The sequence below is a fragment of the Hesperophylax consimilis genome, chromosome 10, assembly GCF_061612785.1.
Source record: "Hesperophylax consimilis isolate HC1 chromosome 10, BYU_Hcon_1.0, whole genome shotgun sequence".
In the NCBI taxonomy this organism is placed as follows: domain Eukaryota; kingdom Metazoa; phylum Arthropoda; class Insecta; order Trichoptera; family Limnephilidae; genus Hesperophylax; species Hesperophylax consimilis.
This window is the reverse complement of record NC_142845.1, coordinates 29,549,004-29,574,097: the sequence shown is the minus strand read 5'-3', so window position 1 is coordinate 29,574,097 and position 25,094 is coordinate 29,549,004. Positions and strand designations below refer to the sequence as shown.

The 25,094-nt window shown below is 31.5% G+C and overlaps 1 protein-coding gene across 1 annotated transcript; it reads left to right on the top strand.

The window, feature by feature from the left end:
* Positions 1-5,451: 5,451 nt before the first annotated feature.
* Positions 5,452-8,722, top strand: LOC149420592 (uncharacterized). Its single transcript, XM_089636224.1, has 2 exons — positions 5,452-5,515; positions 7,342-8,722. Exon 2 carries the CDS (start codon positions 7,346-7,348, stop codon positions 8,606-8,608), a length of 1,263 nt encoding a protein of 420 aa, XP_089492350.1. The 5' UTR covers positions 5,452-5,515; positions 7,342-7,345; the 3' UTR covers positions 8,609-8,722.
* The last annotated feature ends 16,372 nt before the right edge of the window (positions 8,723-25,094 follow it).

The following is a 25,094-nucleotide window of genomic DNA, read 5'->3' as shown; positions in this document are numbered from 1 at the left end:
CGTTCTTACATTGCATGTTGCCATTCTCATGTCCATATTTCGATTGCCAAGTTGTCTGCCGGGTGTTTTCGCTGTCCGAGACTTAGTTTCTGGTTTCGTAATAATGTTGTTTTTACAGGGAGTGGTTATTAGCCACTCGCCCAACCCCTTACTGGAGGCGAGGGTTTTTCTGTAGGGGTTTTCCTTCCCTTGGCTGGGGTGTTCTAGGTTTATGGCGCCAGAGTTTCGCCATTCGCCCCCTCTCTGTCAGCTATGACCTCGATGGTGGGATGGTCGTCTCACACCGGTGATCACATTGCCCAGGGATCGCGGGGCCATGATGACCGCTCGTGGACGCCAGAGAGTTGGACATGTTGGTAGTGCTGCTGATGCAGCTTTGTCATTTGTAGCATTTCTTGAGGCGCGCATCATCCAGCTTGATGTGTCCCGCCACGACCTACCAACCCTTCGACCCCCGGACATGTACTTACCATAACTTATTATTTGGATGATATGTAATCTCCAAAGATATTTTAATACAAGATATTATAAATGTAGCAGCATAATAGGCCGATCCACTGGCCACTGGCTTAGTTTGAAAATGTGTCGGGTTCCCATCCAAACATGGCGGTCGTGAGTTCAATTCCTCGGCTCCTCCATAATTGCACAATCAACAACTTCCGCGTAAAATGATCGTATTAGGAGATTTTAAAATATTGTCAGCTTACTCATAAAATCACCAGAAATAGGCTCCCCTCATCGTGTGTACGCCTTGAGACTGCCAATTTGGGGTTTGTCCCGGGTTATACCAGTGAGCATGCCAATAAGTATGCTCTCAAATGGGTAAGGGTTTGTACCAAGAAGTTTGTAATAGGAATCTTTTAGGACACCTCGGGTGCCTTCGATCTCGCATGCGGCCGATGATTTTAACCAATAAAATTGTTATATAATTGTTAGAGATTATTTACGTAAGCAGAGGTAACTGTGATGTTATGGTGATGTCTTCATCATACGTGACGTTGACGTGGGCTGTCCACAAGGGTTGGTCGATAGAATATGTGATTCAGCTCTATGTTTTGTTTCTATGCCTTTCTTGAAAGAATTAAGTTTGTATGGTAACAAAACTATTTATTCAAATATATATTGCACAAAACATATTATTCATCTTAAAATTTTAACACAATTTTTAAAAAGTGTTTTTCCGCAAAAATAATAAAGTTAGTGATATCTATGAAAGAGCTCTCTATGAACTCTTTTATGCTGTATATTAAAAAGTTTTTTTCAATTTACCAGTCATGCTTCAAAATATAAATATGTATTGTTTTTACGTTTAAATTTTACATCCTGGAAGATTTTACCAATTGCTGTTAACATTGATTCCCTTCCAATCTGTAGAGCCTATTGACAAAAACATCTCCAACCTGTCCCTAGTGATGGACATAGTGAAATCCGCTGTGGGAAACGGAGGGTGCTTATACTGCTTATGTGCCAGACGTGAACTGATGTTCCACAAAGGGCCGAACCATGAGGGGGAGGAGTGGTTGGGAGAGATAGGGAGAGGGGGTGGTAGGGAGAGATAGCGGTCGGTCATTTAACCTGAAGCTGTCTAATATAATAAAGATGCCAGATTGATTGAATGATGAAAAATTGTAAAATTCCCGCAAAACAACAAAATAATGCAACAAATTTCAGAGTTCTAAAACATTGATTTTGGAAACTATTGGGTCTATAGAAACGTTTTTGGGCTCAAATTGAATCAATTTTTTTAGTTTACTTTGAAAACGTATGGTATGGTTGTCATTGAAAACTTCAGGGAAAAAATTTCCAAACACTGAAGAAAGGCAGAAAATTGTCTATTTTTGAAGGTAGATATAACTTTGTCGTTATCCATTATATTTAAATGAAACAATATTACTTTGTTAGAACCACTAATATATATTTTATTAACGCCGACCAGTTTCGGAACAAACGTTCCTTCCTCAGGGCAAATATATATTGACTTGACAATTACAAAACAGTGGAAGGGTACATTGTACTACTAAGTGTAGTGGTATGGGTGGGGGCGTGGCCAGGAATGAAAGGAGAGTTGTGGGAGGAAACAGAGCGGACCTTGAAGGAACAGATTTAAAATTGGGCTATGAGATAATATTTTTTGTTTTTTAATAACGGACTTATTTTTATGGAGGGATTTTTATTTATTTCTAAAGCTTCTGATTTGCCTAAGCTTTTTCAAAAAAATATTATTATTAAGACCCCTTAAGTGTTCTTTGATTCTAATTTCGAAATTACGGGTTGTTTTCATGATACAAAATGAGGAACAGTCATTACATTTGAATTTATATATATGTTGCTGAATTAGTCAATTTATAGTCTTTATCTTTAGCGTTCCTCAAAAAAATACCGATATTATTTCTTATATAAAATGCTAGTTTAATATTAGAAGGGAGATTTTCGCAACATTGAACTGAAAAATTATTCATAGATAAAATTTTACGCCATTCTTTATCGTTATTATTATTAGAATTGTATAGACATTTATTTCTTGAAATTTTGTTAAGTTTTTTATTTAACTTGTTATCAATTAAATTTGGTTCAAACAATTTCTTTTTTATTATAAAAAAAACAAATTTCTGTAAGTAAAGGGTAAAGAAAAAAATAAAATTAAAATAAAGAAAATTGTGTTTTATTTTTATTTTTGACAAAGTTGCGTTTGGCGCTTGAGGTCGGAAACTTGATTATACATCAGGCTAACATCATAAATAACATAAATAGCAAAAATATCGGAACTATCAGATCTGACACAAGGTAACACAGTTTTCAGGCGACAAGGTTACTGAAATAAACGGCAATAATCGAAAATTATATCCCGTATAACGGGACCTTTTAAAAGTATAAAAAAAACTTTTATTTGCCATTTGATAACACTGTCACATTTGAAGTTCTGCAAAAAATCAAAAATCCCATTAAATATCAAAATAGCATCAACAACAATGTCCTAAAAAGAGTCGAACAAATTAAGGACCTTGGTATATTATTTGACAGTAAATTAACTTTTGTTCCTCATATAAATGAAATAACCAACAAGGCCATGAAATGCCTGGGGTTCATTCTGAGGACGATAAAAGAATTTAAAACAATTAATTCCTTCAAATTGCTTTATCTGGGTTGGTAAGAAGTAATTTGGAGTACAACTCAACAATTTGGGCTCCATTTTATAAGACTCATCAGCAAAAAATCGAAAGAGTACAACATAAATTTCTAAGGTTTATTAATTACAAACTTGGAATACCAAATTGGAATACTTAATTATACATGTCTAATGGAATTACTAAACCTAAGCGATTTAACTACAAGACGCACAGTGAGTGACTTAGTTTTCCTTTTCAATATATCAAATGGCAACCTGGACGCCCTCGATTTAACGAGCTTAATTAATTTGCGTATACCTACTAGGGTGTATCGATTTTTAACTTTTTTTTTGTTTTCAAATTCCAAGTTGAAAAAAAGTTGCTACTAGGTACCACAACTTACCACAAAAAATTTTGGAATTTTAAAAAAATGTTTAGGTCTCCCGCACAAGAACTAAAGTTTTAATTTTTTTCAAAAAATATCAAATTATTTTAAAATTTAAAAAAATTAAATCGTAACTTTTGTGTTTATTCCAAGTTAAAAAACAGTAATATTAGGGCATAAAAATAAGAAGAAACAATTTTTATTTATAAAAAATGGATTTTAGGTCTCCCGCACAAGCCCTAAAGTTTGTTAATTTTTATGAACTTTTGTAATCTTGTGTACATATTTTATTTATTTATTTAATACATGTTACATTATTTTGAAATTTACATAAAGTAGATATAATGAATCACCATATTAGGCGGCTGCCTGTTTCATGGCGACCAATTGAGTGTAATTACTTTGTATGAAATATGAAATCTAGTGTAAACATATGAAATTAGTAACTATAGATGAAGCTAAAATTTTGGAAAAATTGTAATAAAAAGTAGAAGATAGAAATTAGAAAGGAGAAAGAAGTAAATTAGCATTAGATTGTAAAAATGTACATAATTATATATATGACGGCCGGCATAGTCCAGTGGTAACGCATTGGACTGCCATTCCGAAGGTCGCGGGTTCGAACCCGGCGTGCGCAAATAAATTTTATTTGATTAATTTGTGTTATTTCACAATTAATTAATTAAAATAATATATAGTATATTTGCGGCACGTTCCAGAGTGGAAGATACTACCAGTATCGCCCTGGTGTAAGACCACCATTCAGAATTGAAACGTTGCTCCAAATGGCTTTAGCCGTGTTTAGTGACTAGATCTGAATAGCCAGGTACTTCCCCACCTTCCTCTTTCCCTTCCCCACTTACCTTCAGCCTCACAACATCCCCCAATTGGGGATGCCATAGTCTCACTGGCTCCAGACGGGAGCAGTTGGGACTCTTGTGAGGTATTCACTATAAAAAAATAAAAAAAAACAAAAAATAAATATATTTTTTAATAGCAGCAGACATAACTATATACATATAACAACACATGTATACCATACACCCATATGACGCATCCTCACGCATATAAACAATATATACACCTCTATCTGAGTACTTGGAATAGGCTACTAACACTATAACAATCACACATCAAAAAATATATGAACCATGTTTTTTTAAAGTTTAAACCACCGGAATTAATTGTACTTTTCTTACAGAAGGCATAAAATGAGACAATATATAATACATAATTCATATATACATATAGTAAAAATATATACCACATAATATACTATATACATAATATAGTATATTATGTGGTATATATAACATATTATATATATATATATATATATATATATATATATATATATATATATATATATATATATATATATATATATAATATGTTTTATACCTGAAAAAAGATAGTTGGACGGTGTAAATTGTATGAGAAAGGTGTTGAAAGTAACTAATGTTATTTGCTATAACTGTTGTTTATTACGAAAGTATAAAAGGTTGTAACATGTCATAAAATGTAGTATAATAACTAAGTACAAAATGTTTCTGATTACTTTCCATACGACATGAGTGGCAGTTTTCTCGTTCTACTGCAAATTTACTGACTTGTTTAAGTATTCGTCCTTTCAACTTGGCTTCAAAACCTCAAATCAAAGTTAAATGTATAGTATTTACATAGGCCTAGTGAAAATTTTTTCACGATTTTGACTGCACCTCGCAGCAGGAAAATTATAGAAACGGACTGCTCCCTGCGAGAATCAAAGATTTTTTTCATATCTTTTGTCATTGCATTTTTTCATCACTTATTTATTTGGCAAAAAGCAAGAAATATTATTTCATATTCAAAATATAATTTAATATGGATTCGATAACCTATTGATACCCTCAATAGATATGTATTGACCTTGACATATTAAAATTATTTATCTTAAATTAATACTCGGTGTGTATTTTAACACATTTTTTCACAATTCCTTTCGGAGGCGAGTGGACGATCAGTGTCGGCAATTTAAAAGAAAGTGAGTTTGTACATTTGAAAATATTTAGAAACAAGTAAAGCGGTATGTTGTATATTATTTATTTGGTTAGTTTGGTTGTTTTAAACTGATTGATCAGTTTTGTAGGATCTAAGTAAGAGAAAAAAATGTACAAATAAAAAAAACTGAATAAACACATTAAAAAAATATTTACGTTAAAAAAATATTGATAAGACGAGAGTTTTTTTTCCTTTTTTCGCTCATCTGAAAAGTTTTATAATTATAATATTTTTTTTACTTTCGTTTTTGTGAAAAAACACCTCAAGGATATCTTGATTTGTCACTAAACGTTTATTTATATCTTATTTGTTTATAACGTATTGGTTTGGAATAGTGGACATCATCTTTTCAGATTAAAGATGAGCTTTAACATAATGATAAGCAACTGTTTGTTTTTTTTTCCATTACCGAAGTTCGTTTTCGTAAAACATTAAAATCTTATAAATGTATATTGATACGGTTCCCATCTGGTCGGTAAATGATAATAATTATTAAATTTACTAATCACCAATTTTAAAAATAATAATGATTTCCGTACTTTTAATGAACAACGATGAATGAAAAAAAAAAACTGGTCGTAAGATAAATTATTAGTTTTACTAGATTCGTCATTAATTGGTTGTTGAGTGGTTGGTCAAAGTAGGGGGCCTTTTTTGTGAGTAGTATCAGATAGATTCACCAGTTTCCCGCTTGTATTATGAGTTTCCGGATACCGTGTACAGAAAAAAATTTTAAATTTAAAAAATATTTCCATGACCGAGAATCGAACTCCGATCAACTGCTTGGAAAGCAACCATTACAATGCAAACTACTGTAAGTGCCAGTAATGTTGTTTTATAGAATTTGAGCAATTCGTGAACTTTCAAAGTAAAAATTCAAGTTCTGGGAAATTTCTATTCTGTTCTGTGAAACAACTGGACAAAAATTATATAATAACAGAACTTTCACATAACTTTGATATTTGATCAATTGTTCAAATTCTGTGAAACTACCCGTCCTAAGAACTGTAGTATAAATTAATTTATTTACTGAATAAAATATATTTATTTTACTATCGATTTTATTATTATTTATTTTAAAATGTTACATACTCATGATGAATCTCAACCGCAATTTAAAAACTTTACAATTTCCATGAAAATTAATTAATGTTGGAAAATCTTGCATTATCATTATAACATAAATACATACAAACAAAAGGGCAATAATCTTTACATAGTTACATATATAGGTACAAACAAAAGGGCGCGCAACCTTTCACCTCCCCGTTCAGAACTGAAAAGCTCTCCAACCGCACCAGAGAATAATATACATATTCTTCTTTTTTTACTTTGCATACCTTCACATTTTTTATGTCATGTTCACTGTAGGATCAGGAGATGCCTTCATTGTAGGCATCTCCTGATCCTACAATGAACATGACGTAAAGATTGAACCTACATTTTTAAGAAACATGACGTTATTATTTACTATAAAATACTATAATATTAGAGTTTTGGGATTCTTGGAATTCTCAAAAATAGTTTTTGTACTGTAATAACCAGATTGATGACAGAAACCCCATCCCACAAAACCGTATGATGCTAAGAATTGGAAAAGGGAAAATTGATGCTTTTTAGTCTCCAAGTCTAAATTGTACTTAAGACGTCTAACCGTCATGTTTAATGTATGCACCTCCTGATGCATGCATGACATACATACATTTTTGAAAAACATGATGTTTTGTTTTTTTTTTAATACTACAGTATTAGAGTCTGAGGAGTTCTTAATTCAATCGTCAATAAACTTGTTTTTTTTTTTACTTGCAGCACGATGTTAACCCGAGGTGCAACTACGAGGTTTGTCTTTATGGCTTGCCTTCAAATCGCTTTAGGCCATGCATCAGTAGAACCCACCACATTATCAACACCGTTATGGAGGAAAAACTGTTTCAGTGAAACAGAAAGCAACAACGATTGCATTGACAACACTATCAAGATATTGTCAGACCACTATACCTGTGATTTGGCCATAGAGATGGATCATATTCCTGAGGAAATTGCATACTTACATGGAACTATTTTGGTTGCTGTGGGCGATGAAACATTTTTAGTTCGAAATGAACAACTTGAACCAGTCGTTGGAAAAATATCAGTACCTCGCAGTTGGAACGACTTTACAGACAATAATCACAACAGATTCTACGTGAATGATAGCGGCACATTGATTACGGAGAACCAAGCTCGAAATGACATTGAAATTTTAACAACGGGAGAATTCACCAAACAAATAGTTTTGGATGCGGACCAAAATAAATTGCTTATTCTCTCATATAATCAGGGGGATTCGGCGGGTAGTCTGTTTACCTTAAATATCGATTCTTTAAACAGTGCAGAAAGTGACAAGCTTGAAGCGACAAAAATAGAAAAGGCCGGAGAAGATATTTCAGCTTTTGCAGTTGAAAGTGGAACAGCGAAACTACTGCTCGGTCTAAGAACGGAGAAAGGGGGTGGTAAGATCATTCGACTCTCGAGACAAGAAGGAAATCCGTGCACAGAAACTGATGCAGGAAAGAAAGCCATCATGCATATCATCGAAGAAACTAAAGAAAAAATATCAAAAACGCTAGAAGATATCCACATTGAAAAACCTTCATCCACTTTTGCTCAAACTTCTTTGGAAGTAAATGAGGTGGAGCTAGAACGAAAAAATAAGGATTTAAGTAAAGAAGTGCTAATATTACGGAGTCAGTTGCAAGCCTATCAAAGAAAACCTAAATATGGCGCCGCACAGTCACAATTTAGCATGATTTCTCAGTCCTGGTCGGACGGCGAGTCGAGGTACTCCATAATTCAAGAACCATCTATAACCCAGCAGCAGGAAGATGTTCATAAAATAATTCCGTTTCTAGTTAAAAGGGGTAGGACTGTGTTCCAAGGTGTAACTATGAATGATTACGAAAACCTCAAGATCAAATGTATTGAAAAAGAAAATGCTTTTACGAAATTAAGACGGCAAATGGATATACAAGCCAACACTCGGTGTATTCAAACAAATCCTCATTTTGTTTTTCCATCATCATATCCATTTTATTAACACCACTTTCAATCCCCAACGATGACATATACCCTGAGGGCACTTATTTTCCTCAGATACTCCCGTGTGTGGAGAAAAATTTAAAAAATAAATAAATAAATTCTTAACACCAAGTACCTACCTATCTATTTTCTAATTTCAATGAAAATAGCAATGTTTTAAAACATATATTCAGTGTAAATATTATGTTTTAAGAATAATTAAGGTTGTTAAATTTATATCCACCGGTCGGTGGCCGAGTTGACATCGCGCTTGGGTCCCACTCGGGCGTAGTGTGTTCAATTCCTCGGCTGGCTAAGTCCTCCATCATAACACAAGCAAAATTTTCAGCTTACTGTGGTGGTAGTAGGAGATTTTCAAATATTGTCAGGTTATTCGTAACCCGGGAATGTTTGTCTTTCTTTAAAAAAAAAAAAAATCCTTTAACTTGCTAAATTTTAGAGTTTCAAAACTGCAGCACTTCATATATATATACTTGGCCTCTTCCATCGGGACTTCTTGAACCAGCCTTTACTACAGTGAGTACGAAATGGGCACAAAAAGGCACAACGCAGGGTATCTAAGGTTGGGGTGTTTTGCAGAAGTTCAAATGTGACAGTGTTATCTAATGGCCAGTAAATGTTGTTTTTTTACATTTGAAAGGTGCCGTTATACGGGATTAAATTATCGATTATTGCCTTTTAATCCAGTAACCTTGTAGCATGAGAAGGGAGGTACCTTGCGTCAGATCTAGTAGTTTTTATCAGTATATTTTTTGCTGAGTTACTTATGATTTTGGCTTGATGAATAATTTAAGTTTTCGACCTCAAGCGCCAAACGCAACATTGTCAAAAATAATATACAATTTTCTGCCTTTCTTCAGTTTTTGGCAATTTTAACAGTGAAGGACTAGTTTTAGATTACAACCATCTCGTACGTGTTTAAAGCAAACTAAAAATTTGCTACAATTTGAGCTCAAAATCCTGTCTTTTTTGCAAAATTTATCAATGATTTAGAAAACGGAAATTCGTTGATTATTTTGTTGTTCTTCGAGAATTTGACAATTTTGCATCATTCAATCAATCTGGAATCTTTATTATATTGGACAGCTGTAGGTTAAGTGACCGACCGCTATCTCTCCCTAGCACCCCCTCTTCCTATCTCTCCCCACTTTCCACATCAATTCACGTCTGGCACATAAGCACCCTCCGTGTCCCACAACGGATTTCACTATGTCCAATGTCCATCACCAGGGACAGGTTGGAGAAGTTGCTGTCAATAGCCACATGGCTCTACAGATTGGAAGGGAATCAATGTTAACAGCAATTAGTAAAAACTTCCAGGAAGTGAAATTCAAACGTAAAAACAATTCATATATCTATATTTTAAAGCATGACTGGCAAATTTAAAAAAAAAACTTTTTGTTTTACCCATTGAAGAATTCATAAAGTGCTCTTTCATAGATGCCGCTAACTTAATTAATTTGAGAAAAGTACTTTTTAAAATTGTGTCTTTTTTAAATTTTAAGATGAATTTTATGTTTTCGCCCGTACTTATGCAATATATAAATGTGAGTAAATAGTTTTGTTCTCATACAAACTTTTTGATATACCTACTCATAAAAGAATTCATAAAGTGCTCTTTAATAGATGGCGCTAACTTAATTATTTTTGGGGAAAAACATTTTAGACAGCTTCAGGTTAAGTGACCGACCGCTATCTCTCCCTACCACCCCCTCTCCCTATCTCTCCCCACCACTCCTCCCCCTCATGATTCGGCCCTTTGTGGAACATCAGTTCACGTCTGGCACATAAGCAGTATAAGCACCCTCCGTTTCCCACAACGGATTTCACTATGTCCATCACGAGGGACAGGTTGGAGATGTTTTTGTCAATAGGCTCTACAGATTGGAAGGGAATCAATGTTAACAGCAATTGGTAAAAACTTCCAGGAAGTAAAATTTAAACGTAAAAACAATACATATTTATATTTTGAAGCATGACTGGTAAATTGAAAAAAACTTTTTAATATACGACATAAAAGAATTCATAGAGAGCTCTTTCATAGATATCACTAACTTTATTATTTTTGCGGAAAAACACTTTTTAACACAGTTTTTAATTTCAGCAGGTAACATTCTAAAACAACTTGGAATCATAAATATAGTTTAACGTTCTTCGTCCATATTTATTTGTATGCTAAGGTACAACAAGTCCTTCATTGAAGTTAAAACGAGTATTAAGAATTATGATTGTGTACTAGCCTATATATAAAGTTAATTTATGTGCTGAAATATAATTTTGTACCACCAAATTGCTCTTAATGAAAGAATTTTGAGACTGATAGAGGTATGGAATATTATGCCTTCCTTTGTATGAAATATTTTTCAGCTAATAATTTAACCAATGAATTTTGCACGGATTAAACGTGGTCGATATTAGTTTTACAGGAAAATCCCCAAGCTGTTATTCCATACCTTATAACAGATTCAGCCAGAGATAAATAAATTATTCGAAGTGTGCATATAGAAACAAAAAAAATTAGTTTATACAATCTGCTTACAATTGATCTTAGTCGTGCACAAACTTTGTTTATTTGTATATCCCACTTGAAAAAGTAATCAATATTGACACCTAAATAAACATATTCTTTGACTAGTTTCATATATTCACATGTACACATTGCAGGAATATCATCGTGTAAGCAATCTGAGGTATGGGTCTTTACTTCTGGTGTAATATATACCTTAACATTAGGGGATTTTATGTGTAACAATTTAGTATTTTTGGCATTTATGATTAAGCCAGAGTCATGAGACCATTTTAAGAGTTCAATGTAGTATTTTTGTAAAAGGTCTATACAAGTTTGAAAATCACTGCTAGAAATCACTAAAGCAGTATCGTCCGCATACACAAAGTGCTTTACATACCTACCTTAAAATGTATTTAATAAAAGATAATATGATAATATATAATATACAGAATTGTAGCTAATATGGAACCTTGTGGAACGCCGCCAAGAAACTTCTTTTTTTGGTTAAAGAGTTTAAGAGTTTTAATTTTGTGCATCTGTTGTTTTAGTAATTTACTAAAAGTTTTAGTAGTTTTTCTCTTATTCCTATAATTTCTAGTATTTTAAGTAATTTACCATGATCAATAGTATCGAAGGCTTTTGAGTAATCTATAAATAAGACTAATGTATGTTTTTTACAGTTTAATTCATTATTTATCATGTTGGAAAAATTTTTCAGCAATTCTACACTTTTTTTTGAAACCTTATTGATTAGTTTCTAATATAGAAAAATATTTTATTAATTTTATTTGAATAAATTTTTCAAGAATATTTTCTAGTGATGGCAAGATACTAATTGGTCTTTAGTTACCCAAAACAGTGTGGTCACCTCCCTTATACATAGGTCTTATAATACTACATTTTAGGTCATCGGGAATTTTTACTTGAAATAAGATTCTATTTATAAAATGGGTTATAATCGGACCTAAGATTAAAATATGTTTTTTAATATCTTTCATCCCGATATTACCAATTCCTGGAGAAGAACTCTTCATTTGTTTAACAATACTTTCTATATGCGCCGCTGTTGCTCTCGGTAGGTACGTGCTTTGGGGCATCTTTTCTGGTTCAAATTCAATTTTCTTATAGTTGAACTAATGTAATATATTGTAAACACTTTCAGAGAAATAATCAACAAAATCATTAGTTTCTTTTTTTTGTTCGATCTTTAGTCAGATATTTGGAAGCATTTTCATCAGTAATTTTTACTTTTAGTTCCTAAAATTTTACTACACTCCTCCCATGTTTTTTTTTGTAAGAAGTTTTTAATTTAACTAATAATTTATTTAATACATTTATATTCTTTCTCTTAATATTTGTTTGTTGGAGCATATTTTTTCCAACGTTTATATAAGTTATCTCTTTTTTAAGTTTACATAAAATTTCGGAAGATATCCAATCGTTTTTCGCATAAGGCCAGGTTTTGGATTTTTTACTTTTCACAATTGTGCTATTTTTATACAAGTCTTCAAAACAATTCTGAAATTTTGAATAAATAGTAGAACATTCATTTTCAATCACAATAACGTGTTATTTTATTGAAAATATTGTTTTAGGGACGGAAAACTATGCCATTTTATCAAAACCTACTTTCAAAAGTAAGTTACAAATAGTTAACGGCATGCCTTGAATATTTTGCTTTTGCAGATACCTGGCAGTGCCATTGCCATGCCGTTGAGTTCATTTTATATAAATATTTTTCAGGGATTTCAGTAGTAAGTATATGGTGAAGGTCTGGGTGGGCGTCAACGAAGATCAAAAACTTATAATTTTGATAGCAAAATACTGATATAAAATTTTACCCATTAACTCCCACCTATGTATTTTAAGTTCCTCCCGTCCTACAATGAGTTATGTAACTCATCGGGATTGCTCTAGCAAGAAAACAAAATAAAATAATTAATTAAATCTTAAATCTGAGATGTAAAATTAACTGTAATGTTAAAACTATTTTTTATGTAAAAGTTTTATTAGTAAAAATATTATATTTTTCTATTTTTGTACTGTTTCGTATGTGAAACTTATAATTTCTATATCAAAATAACAATGTAAAATTGTACTTATTAACACTGTTACTAATTGTACTTATTAATCAAAACACCATGCAAATTATGCAATTCATTAACTAACGCCAACAATAATGATACTGATTATTATCATTTGAAAATTATATTTATAAAACTTGTCCGTGTGAAATCAAACCATGTCACACTGTGCGATAATGGCACGTAAATGAAATGTTTCGGTCTCTAGCTCCTCACACTGGATGGGCATCAACTCTTAAAAACAATGGTCGGAAACGCCCATAACTGATTTTTATTTTTTTATTATTTTAATATAGATCATAGTTACATTAATACATAAAATTTTTTGCAAAATATAATATTTAGGTACATAATTGGTCATGTATACCTTATCAGAAAAGAGGAGCTCTTGTGCCTGATAAGGGAGCCACGATTCTTACTTCAGTGATTCAATGTTATGTGTAAAATATAAATATAATATATCCATATATTTTTTTAATATAAGTTTTTTTTGAAAAAAAGTTTGATTTTATTGATTTGTTCTTGTTGGTTCGTAATACAACGCAATTCGGAAGGGAGATTATTGTAGTTTTTTATGGCTTGGTAAATATAATGGTTTTGCATTTGAGTTGTTTTAAAGATTGGCGTAATAAATTGATTTCCATTTCTCATCAGTTTGTAAAATTCTTGATATTCTGTGTTATTTTTTTCTTTACACATTTTTATAATTGAAGTTTGCTTAAATATATCATCAATATTTGGTACTGGAAACATTTTAAAAAGCAATTTTGTTGGGAAAGTAGAGTTTTTTTTAAGTATTACCTTTATAATAATTTTTTGCGAGACTTTTACTGAGTTTAGGTTGTTTTTATAAGATCCTCCCCAACCTATGATTCCGTAAATAAGCAGGGAGTGGACAAGAGCATAATATACATTTTTTAGTATTTTCACATTTAAAATATTTCTTAACCTAACAAATATATATATACATTTCCTTATTCTCTTTACTAACTCCGTAATATGGCTTTTCCATTTCAAATTTTCATCGATGATCACACCAAGATATTTAATTTCAGAAGAAGAGTTGATTACAGTACAAATAGGATTAAGTAGTTTACAGTTGACATTGTTACAATTTTCATCATGGATTATGATATTTACTTTGTGTTTAGGTATTTTTTGTAGTGAAAATAATACATATGTTGTTTTTTTGGCATTAAGTGTGAGTAGGTTATTATCAAACCATGATTTTAAGATATTAATACATTCATTTGCAAGTTTGTTAACTAGTTCCCATGTTTGACCTTTTATTAATAAAACAGTATCATCAGCATAAGAGATTAATTCACCTTTGATTTTCTGTTGGAAAATGTCATTTACATACATTAGAAATAGTAATGGTCCGAGGACCGTGCCTTGAGGAATGCCAAATGTACTTGTTAGTGGTGTACTAAAGGTTTGGTTTAATTTTACAATTTGAGGTCTCTCTGTTAAGTAGCTTTCTATCCATTTAAGAGCTAAGTGGTCAATGCCATTTTCTTTTAATTTTAATATAAGTCTTTCATGGGAAATGCTGTCAAATGCTTTCTTTAAGTCAATAAAAATTCCTATACATTTATTTGATTTGTCCAGGGCACTCTGAATACTAGATGAAATTTTTGCAATGGCATCTTGGGTACTTTTTCCCTCTGTGAAACCGAATTGATTTTCATTTATAATCGAGTTTTTTTTTAAGAATGCAGTTAGTCTTTTTTTAACAATTTTTTCAAAAATTTTCGATATATTAGATAAGAGTGAAATGGGTCTATAATTAGAAATGTCCTCCGGGCTACCGGACTTAAATATTGGAGAGATTATGGTTTTCTTATACGTGCTCGGGAAAACTCCTGTCTTAAAGCTATTGTTTATAATATAAGAGATTGGTGTAGAAATATAATTTTTAATGATTTTTAGTGTTTTTACAGCGAGACCGTCAAATCCCGGAGCAGAACCACCTCGCATTTTTTATATAATTTGTACAATTTCAGACGGATTGGTTGGTTCGAAGAGTTCAAGTTTAGTTTCTATATTTGGAATATTTTCAATATACATCTTATTTTATTTTTTTCACGTTAATTTTTTCTGCTAGACTCTTTCCGATATTTGCAAAGAATTCGTTAAAAGCGTTTGCTCCTTTTTTAGGTTCTTCAATACAGTTAATTATGTTATTGTTTTGTATTACACTCTTAATAGTATTACTTTTGGTATTTTGTTTATTTTCCATGATTTCATTGATTATATTCCAAACTTTCTTACTGTCATTTTCAGAATCATCAAGTTTATTTTTATAATAATTTTCTTTCGTGTTTTTTATGAGTGTGGTTAATTTATTTTTGTATTCTCTAAAATGAGCATTTAATTTAATGTCTAGTGGTTTTTTTTTGTTTCTTTATAAAGCCATTCTTTGTGTCTTATGGACACAACAAGCCCATGTGTTATCCACGGTTTGATTTTACGAAATTTTGCTGTATTTCCTTTTGGAATAATTTTTTTTGAATCATTTATAAAGTTCGTTAATCTATTTTCAAATATTTTACAGCACTCGTTGACGTTATCACTCCGGAGAATATCTAACCATAATTCAGATGACAATTTATTTTTCAAAGATTCGATATTAACAACAGATATTTCTTTTTTATTATTAGCAGTTTGTCCGCAATGTTGGTTTATCGCCTGAGGTATTATTGAATTGTAATGTAGCAAAGTCATGTAATGGTCGGTAATTGAGGTTTTTATAATTCCCGAGTTTAAATTATTTATATCTTTGATATTTGTGAAAATGTGATCAATGCATGATGGACGTTGCCCATTGACGTTTCTGGTGTAAGAGTTTATACACGACACATAATTCAATTCCGCCATCATATTTAAGTAATTATCTTTATCGTTCGATGTATAATCGTGCGATATATTTAAATTAATGTCACCTAAAACTATTGTATTCGCGTTTCTGTAGTTTAATAACACATGTCTTAATTCTTCTATAAACAAACAGACAGTAGACGAGTGTGTTCTGTATAGAGAGATAATATCAATTTTTTTGTTATAACACTTCATTTGTACATGTAAGCAGTTTGTTCCATTCACATTAATTTCTTCCTCGCACAATATGTCACAATTATGTTGTACAAACATAACGATTCCACTGTTTTTGTTAATTCGGTTTGTAGTAGATACACAGGTATATCCCGGTATATAGTACGCCACTTCGCCACTTGAATGTGTTTCCGTTAACACAATGCAAGCGGGCTTCCTGAGATCATTACTGTTGTCAAAAATTCATCCATGTTTCGTTCCAAACTTCTTATATTCATGTGTAGAATTAAAGGACTGAGATTGAGGTCGTTTTGGTGGGTACGATATTCTTGATAGCTGTTATATGTTTTTTCGTCAATATTATTTTTTTCGTCTAGTACGTTATATAAAAAATCTGTCATTTTTATTCGAAATCTATTCTGTCTCTTGCTACTTTGAGCATTTTATTTTTGTATTGACATAAGTTGCTGAAAGCTTATTTATTTATTTATTTATTTTACATTAGATACATTTAAAGGATACATAACAGTAATAATATAGCATAATGAGATCATATATTTAAAATGAGTAGGTAAAAGTGTTATTACGTTTTTTTTGGGTCGAATTTAGTTCCTAGCTAGGCAGATTGCCTGTTCTAAGGAACCAAATGTTTTTGAAATGCCAAATGTAATTTAATTTTTACTCTTTTTTTAAATAAAGTATACTTATATTAAGTTTTTACTAAATGTGACATTAATATGTAAACATGTATAGTTTTAAGTGACATTAAATAATAGTTTTTCATTCTTATATTAAGTTTTTACTAAAAGTGACATTAATAGTTAAACATGTGTAGTTTTAAGTGACATTATATAATAGTTTTCAGTCTTATATTAGGTTTTTACTTAACGTATAGGTAAACATTTATTATTTTAAGTGATATTATATAATAGTTTTTTAGTCTTATATTAAGTTCTTACTAAAAGTGACATTAATAGTTAAACATGTATAGTTTTAAGTGACATTATATAGTACATAGTTTTTCAGTCTTATATTAAGTTTTTAATAAATATGACATAGGTAAACATGTATAGTTTTAAGTGAGATTATATAATAATTGCTGTGTGGTCTGTTTTATTTTTCTCGCCATATTTCTTATTTTGCGATGTGCAATTTGCACAAACCGGTGTTTTTTCTCTTTCAGGGCATTTAGCAAAAGTATGATCACCCGTGCAATGCGGGCACACCGATGGATTCATTCGATTTAGGCATCTGGAGGCTGTGTGCATGAATTTGCAGCAGTGGTAGCACTGGGTTAAAGGATCACAATCCACTATGTTAACCCTTTGGTACTGGATATTTATCTTTTCTAATATTTTTTGAAGTCTTTTTTCACCTTAACAACGTTTATCTGCATTTTTTTACAGAGTCTGTAGACTCGGAGATGGCCTTGGTGATCTACTGCAACTAGTATTACAATGCATTGCTATTCTGCTCCCTAATCACAACTTGCAATGCGCTGGTAGAGAAAGAATGGAAAACTAATTGTTTCAGTGATGTTAAACATGGCGAATGTGAAGACAACGTAATCAAAATATTATCTAAACACTATTCTTGTGACATGGTTATGGAAATAGATTACCCCCCTACTAGAATAGGTTTTGTAAATGGGATAATTCTGGTCAGCAACGGAACCAACACCTTCTACATTAGAAATGAAGAATTGCTCGTAACAAATAAAAAGATATTTATACCCCGGTGGGACGAATTCGTTGATAACAAGCTAAATAAATATTTCGTTAAAAAAGGAAATACATTCATGATTGACACCAAAAATGGAACGCAGTTTGAGATCTTAACATCGGAAGATTGCAGCAACAGTCATATAGCCTTTGATATATATATATATATATATATATATATATATATATATATATATATATATTTTTTTTTTTTTTTTTTTTATTAAATTTAATATAATTACATTTAATACAATATAAGATATGGGTAGTCCCACAAAGCTGTGACAATCAGCTTGTCTGTAGGTTCTACCATTTAATGTTATAACATAATACACATTAGCTTAAGTTTAAATATTAATACCAAATATAATGTTTAGGATAGATAAACGTTTTGTTCATTTATTAACCACTTTTTTGTCAGTTTAGGGCAGGGTTCCTCATTATTTTTCAAGTTAAAGTTTTCGTTAAATTTGTTATAAATCACAGGTATCAAATAGTCAAGTGTTCTGCTACCATACTTATTTGATATTAGTGGAATTTTTAGGCCTTTTTTTTCAGTAAATCTTGTTTTGTGACTATGCACCAATGGCTTTTTGTACGCATTTTCTCCCGCATTATCCATAATTATAATAAACCAGAGAAGTCCTTTAATTGGGAGTAGGCCCTCAGAGCCATACAGTAATTTTAAGTTGTTTCTTTGTTTGTAAATGCTAGGTTTAACAATTTTTTTTAATTATAGCAGTTTGTAGATTTTGAATGAATTTAATATTAATATTACTCGAGTGTCCCCAAGTTCGAATTCCATATCTAAGTATTGATTCGACGATAGAATGATATATAAGTTTGAGAGTACATCGAGGCAATACAAATTTTAATTTATAAAAATTACTCGCCAAACATCGGAGCTGGTTACAAATTTTGATCACACTTTTGTCCCATTTAAAGTTATTGTCTACGATTATGCCAAGGTAAGTATATTCGTTTGCAAAATCAATTTTTTCACAGCAGCAGATATTATCCATTTTTTTATGTATACAATCAAAATTATGTACAGTTATTTTAGGTAAGTTCCACATTTTCAAGCTCGGTGATCTTATATACATGCATTTAGTTTTTTTGACATTAATAATTAATCCTACATCATGAGACCATTTAAGTAGTTCGTTAAAGTCAATTTGTAATTCTTGAATAGCTATTTCAGGGTTTTCATTAGAGACAACTAGTGCAGTATCATCAGCAAAAATAAATCTACGGGCTATTTTAAAAAGTTTAGACATGGCAATTACATATATAATGTATAATTTTGGTCCTAAAATTGACCCTTGTGGCACCCCTGATTTAATAAATCTAAAATTACTCATTACATTCAAAATCTTTACATACATTTTTCTATTTGTTAAATAGTTTTTGAAAAATGATAGGAGTTTACCACGGATTCCTATGATTTCGAGTACCTTGATTAATTGTGTATGGCTGAGTGTATCGAAAGCTTTTGAGAAATCAATAAATAATACTAGTACATGTTTTTTTGAGTTAAGCTCTGAATTTATATAATTGGAAAATTTTTCGAGCAGTTTATCACAGCTTTTTTTGTTTTTGGAAGCCATACTGACATTCATCAATAATGCCCAAATTATTTAAATATTTATCCAAATTTATAGACATATATTTTTCTAATATTTTTTCTAATGCGGGTAATAAGGAAATAGGCCTATAATTATTTATTACGGTGTGATCTCCATTTTTAAAAATGGGCCTTATGATGCTGCATTTTAGTTCAGCTGGAATGTGACTTGTGTCAATAATTCTGTTAATTAGGTGAGTAATTATAGGACTAAATAATTTAACATGTTTTTTTAGATCATACATGCGAATTAGATCCATGCCCGGTGTCTTTGAATTTTTCATTCTTCCGATAATGCATTCAGTTTGTTCTGTATTAGCTCTTGGTAGGTACATTGAATGTTGCAAATGTTCTTGCTTCAACTCAGACGCTCGAACATTGCATTCGTGCAATAACTGATTTACACCGTCGTCAAAGAATTTTGCAAAGTTTTCTGCCACCACATCCGCAGTTTGGGAATTTAAGAAATATTTAGATATGACTTCATCACAATCTGATTTATTTTTCCTACCCAATACTTGATTTACTTCATTCCATGTTTTTTTAATGTCCTTGAAACAATGTTTAAATTTGTTATTATAGTATATTTTTTTTGTGTTTAATATATTTTTATTTAGTTTATTTCTGTATTTCTTGAATTCGATTTCATATATTTTATTGTTAGGCGTGTTCTTCCATTTCCTCCATAATGTATCACGTAGTTGTATATTTTCAATGAGATTATAATTTATCCAGCCCTTTTGGTTATTACGCTGTTTATTTGTATTTGATTTTGTTTCAGTACTTTTTTCGTAAATATATTTGAATTTCGATTTAATTTCTTCATAAATTAAGTTAGGTTCCGTTATGTTTAGTATTTCATTCCAATCAGTGATTTCAATAAGTAGGTCGACTTTTTTTCCCGATATTACAGTATATTTCGTATGGTGCGATTTATTGGTGGTACCTGCCTCATAGGTAGAGAAACGCATCGTTGTTGCAATAAGGTAGTGATCCGCTATTATAGTTTCACATACACATGAGCTGATTTCATTTGTCTCTCTCTCTCTTACATAGATATGGTCTAGACATGTAGCCGTTACATAGTTAGTCAGTATGGCTTCACGGGTCACGTCATTAATACATTTTAAAAATCCAAATTTAGCCATAATGTTTTCATATTGCATTACAATTGGTTCCTGATAATTTAATAAGTTTATGTTCGTATCCCCAAGTACCATAACGGATTCTTTAATTTCAATATTTCCCAATATTACATCTAGCTCTTCGAGAAATATTTTTTTATTTGAATTAGGTGGTCTGTATATTGCCAATATATGTAGACGTTTATGTTTTTTGACAGAAATAGTTCCGTAGACACATTCAAATTTAGTTGGCATTATGTTAATTTGTTCAAACGTTAGGTGATCTTTCACATATAAAATAATCCCGCCTCCCGATTTGTTTTTTCGACAAAAGTAATGAGAAGTAAAACCCAATATTTTGTATAGATGTATGTCATTTTCATTAATCGACGTTTCACAAAGCGTGATTATATCAATATTACTCAGAGAGCTATATGAATGACAAAGTGGTACTGATTCTTTCCTTTAGTCCAGGTGATATAGCCGGCAGCCTATATGCATTAAATACAGATTCCATAAAACATGAAGGTGGAAAACTGCAAGCGATAAGATTTGACAGAGCCGGAGAAGATATTACCGCGATAGTTGTAGAAGGAGGACTTGATAAATTGTTGCTAGGTGTAAGAACTCCAGAAGGCGGTAAAATTATCCGCCTCACAAGACGAAATGAGAATCCTTGCACTGTTAAATGATAAAGGAAAATTGGCTATTGTGAACTTGATTGACGAAACGAAAAATAAACTGCTTCAAATTATCTCTGACGCGTACAGTCTGCATGATGGAGGAAAAAATACTAAAGGTTTGGGAATGGAAAACAAGAAACTGACAAGAGAACTGTTTATCGCGAACACAAAGTTGGACTCTTTTACTTCAAACCTTCTGACACCCAAGAGAAATACAGAAAAAAAAGTGGTCAACCAATAATTCGAGAACAAGGGCTTTATGGGTTTCCTCGGTTGCCTGGGTTGCCTGGTTTACCTGGGTTACCTGGATTAACTGGGTTACCTGGAGTACCCCGAGTGAGTCCAATGGTTGTGCTCAGTAAAAGTGGACAACATGTCCAATGTATTTCAATGGAAGACTTTGATAGACTGAATGTGGAATTCTCTGAAAAAGACAAAGCCAACTCAGAACTAACGACCAAATTCAATGGACTATCTGATCAAATTGAAAACTTGCTCTCAAATATAAATATATAATATCAATAGGTAAAAATATTACCTCTGAATTTCGTGGTACAGCCAACGGTCATTTCACTTTCTATGTAAATTCATTTCATATTACGTTGATGATTTTTTTTATCGTTGTCCCATTTTACAACTCGGCGATGTATTCTGATTATAACAACCGATTGACACATGCATGTGCAACATTCTTACACATTCTTACACTATTTTTTTTAAACATACACCATCAATATCAATATCATCAGCCAAGACAGATCTAAGATCGAAAATTTTATAAAAACCCCTTTATAATTATTTATTATTATTATTATTACACGCCCTAATGGGCTTTTACACACTACAAAGTTTAATAGTAGAGTATCACAGTTATTATAAATTCTACAAAATTAAAACAATAAAGGAAACATAATACAACGAAAAAAGAAAAAAATATTAAATGTTACAACAAAAGCATATAATAAAATAAGATACATTAGTAAAAATGAAAAGAAGTCTCACATAAATAGATCAAAATAAAAATAAAAATATATATATTGCGGAAATTATAGATGTCTATTTGTGTCTCGATGTATAAAAGAATTGAAATAAACAATATTTATATTAATTATTTTTATAAGCAATAATTGTTTGCCTGAAACACTCATCCACATTGAAAAAATCTCCTGATAAAAAATACATGACGCCAACGGGACTCGAACCCGTGTCCATTCGATTTCCGGTCGAAAGCTCTGACCACTGAGCTATGGAGGCTTATCTCTTACCCGCGAAATTATTCAATATATGCTAGTGTTTCATTCAACAATTACTGCTTGTTACATTTTTTTTTTTTTTTTTTTTTATCAGGAGATTTTTTCAATGTGGATGAGTGTTTCAGGCAAACAATTATTGCTTATAAAAATAATTGTTATCCTTTGTGCTATGCATAAATAAAAATCTTGTCTTAAAAACATTAATTTATCAAAAAAAAATAATAATATTTATATTGATTATTTTTAAGATGAAATATATCTCCCAGATCAGAGTATTTATTTCCGAGACTGTGAAGTCTTGGAATCGGGGAATTTTGATAAGACAGTGTCCTAGTGTTGTAAAAATAAAAGGGTAGTAAATTTCGGCAAGATCTTTTGGGTATGTGGATGCTGATTAATTGGAGTAACTCAGGATAGTCAATTTTGTAATGAAGTATTTTATGTAGTACTATTAAATCTGTGTTTATTCTTCTTATGTACTATAACTATTCTCGGTCCAACTTTAGAACAACCCGTGGACGCGCATGTCTCCGCCCCTTCGCCCCACTCCTAAAAGGACGAGCGTTAACACATTTAGACCCACTTTTTTAACAGATTAATTATTTAATTTATTTTCCTACCGATAAATAAAATAAAAAATTAAAACATTTTAATACATTCAAATAATGATGATGATAGTATTACAATACATATTGTACTTTATTAGGCATCAGATTTATCAAATCGGCTAAGAAATCAATCCAAAGTTGAAAATATCATCATTGCCATTAAAAAAAAAAATAATTTTCCTCAGATGATTCATTTGAAATTTCAAAAGCTAACGAATTATCATTATTGTCCTCTAGTTCATCAACAATGTGATCGATATTCCGAAATTTTTTTTCGATACATATTTATTATCATTGTCCGTTGAGGTTTGTGCACCACCTATAAACATAAAAAAAACCGATCAACACCAACATTCACAAATTTTATACATATATTACCTATCTATATCCTTGAATTATAAAAATGCATTGTTGTAAATCGAATAGTCATACAAATAACACATAAATAATGTTTACCTGTCCTTTTTTGTTTTTCGTAATTGGTGATAATGAATTCGGACATATCGGCTGAACATCCATTTTATAGCAGGGTCTGAATGGGTTAATTTCTCTAAGCGCAGGCACTTACGAATAACGAATTGTCAGCGAAGATTGCCGGAGATAGCCGAGCGATGGCGAAGGAAAGGAGCGGGGGGGTGGTATGCGCAGAACGAACCTAATTTGGTACTCCAACAGGTCGTTCTTATCGTGGACAGAGAATAGATGCTGATTGACCTCTGTCATTTAATGTAATTAAATATTGTTATACATGTTTTCTTAGGTTATACTGCTTATATTAACTTTTATTTATTAACTATCTAATCTTAACTTTTCCATGTACATTTATAATATTGTAATCCCTATAGAATAACCTACAATTACTATTATGTCTTCACGGTTTAAAATGTATACAACTTTATATTTTAGTTATAGTTATGCATGAATCAAATAATATGTAAATACTCATTTATGTATCCAATACGTCTGTCTCGACACAGGTATATCCTAGTGAGACATATTTCGAAAAACACCTGTAAAAAAACTTTATATTGATAATAAAAAAAATCTTTTGTAATTAAATATGAGTGTATTAAATATATATAAACTTTTCGGAAGAAATTTTCTTAATGATATTGAAAACCCTATCATAATATGTTGAGTAGTTTAAAAGAACTAAGCGCACAAACAGATAGACGCGGATATTGACTTTGTCTTAAACTATTTAGAGATTTCATTTCGAAGGCTTTTTTTAAAAAACAATACGGTGTCGGCGTTTGAGATAATATACGACATTTTTGAGAATCAAATTTTTCAATTTAAATAATAAAATATAATAATACAATCAATAAATCAATTAGAGAATCAAATAATTTTTTCAATGCTTATTCAGGGTTTTCCAATAAGAGGTGTTATTTTGATATTCAATCGTAAAATATCAATGGTTTCGTTTCTTGTGTGGCACGTAGCGCCGTCTTGTTGAAAGTAAGCGTTATCCAGATCAATACCATCTAATTCCGACCATAAAAAATCATTAATCATCTCTTGATAGCGATCCATTCACCGTAACTGTTGCTCCAGCCTCATTTTCGAACAATTAAGGTCCAATGACTCCGCCGGACCATAAACCGCACCAAACAGTCACACGTTGAGGATAGAGAGGCTTTTCAACAATAACTCTTGGGTTTTCCGAGCCCCAGATGCGACAATTTTGCTTGTTGACGAAGCCACCGAGGTGGAAATGGGCCCCATCACTCAAGATGATTTGCATTTGATTCACTCAAGTGAATTTTAATAATTTCAATGCGTTGTTGAAGCGTGTATCGTTCCATTTTTATCAATAGCGTA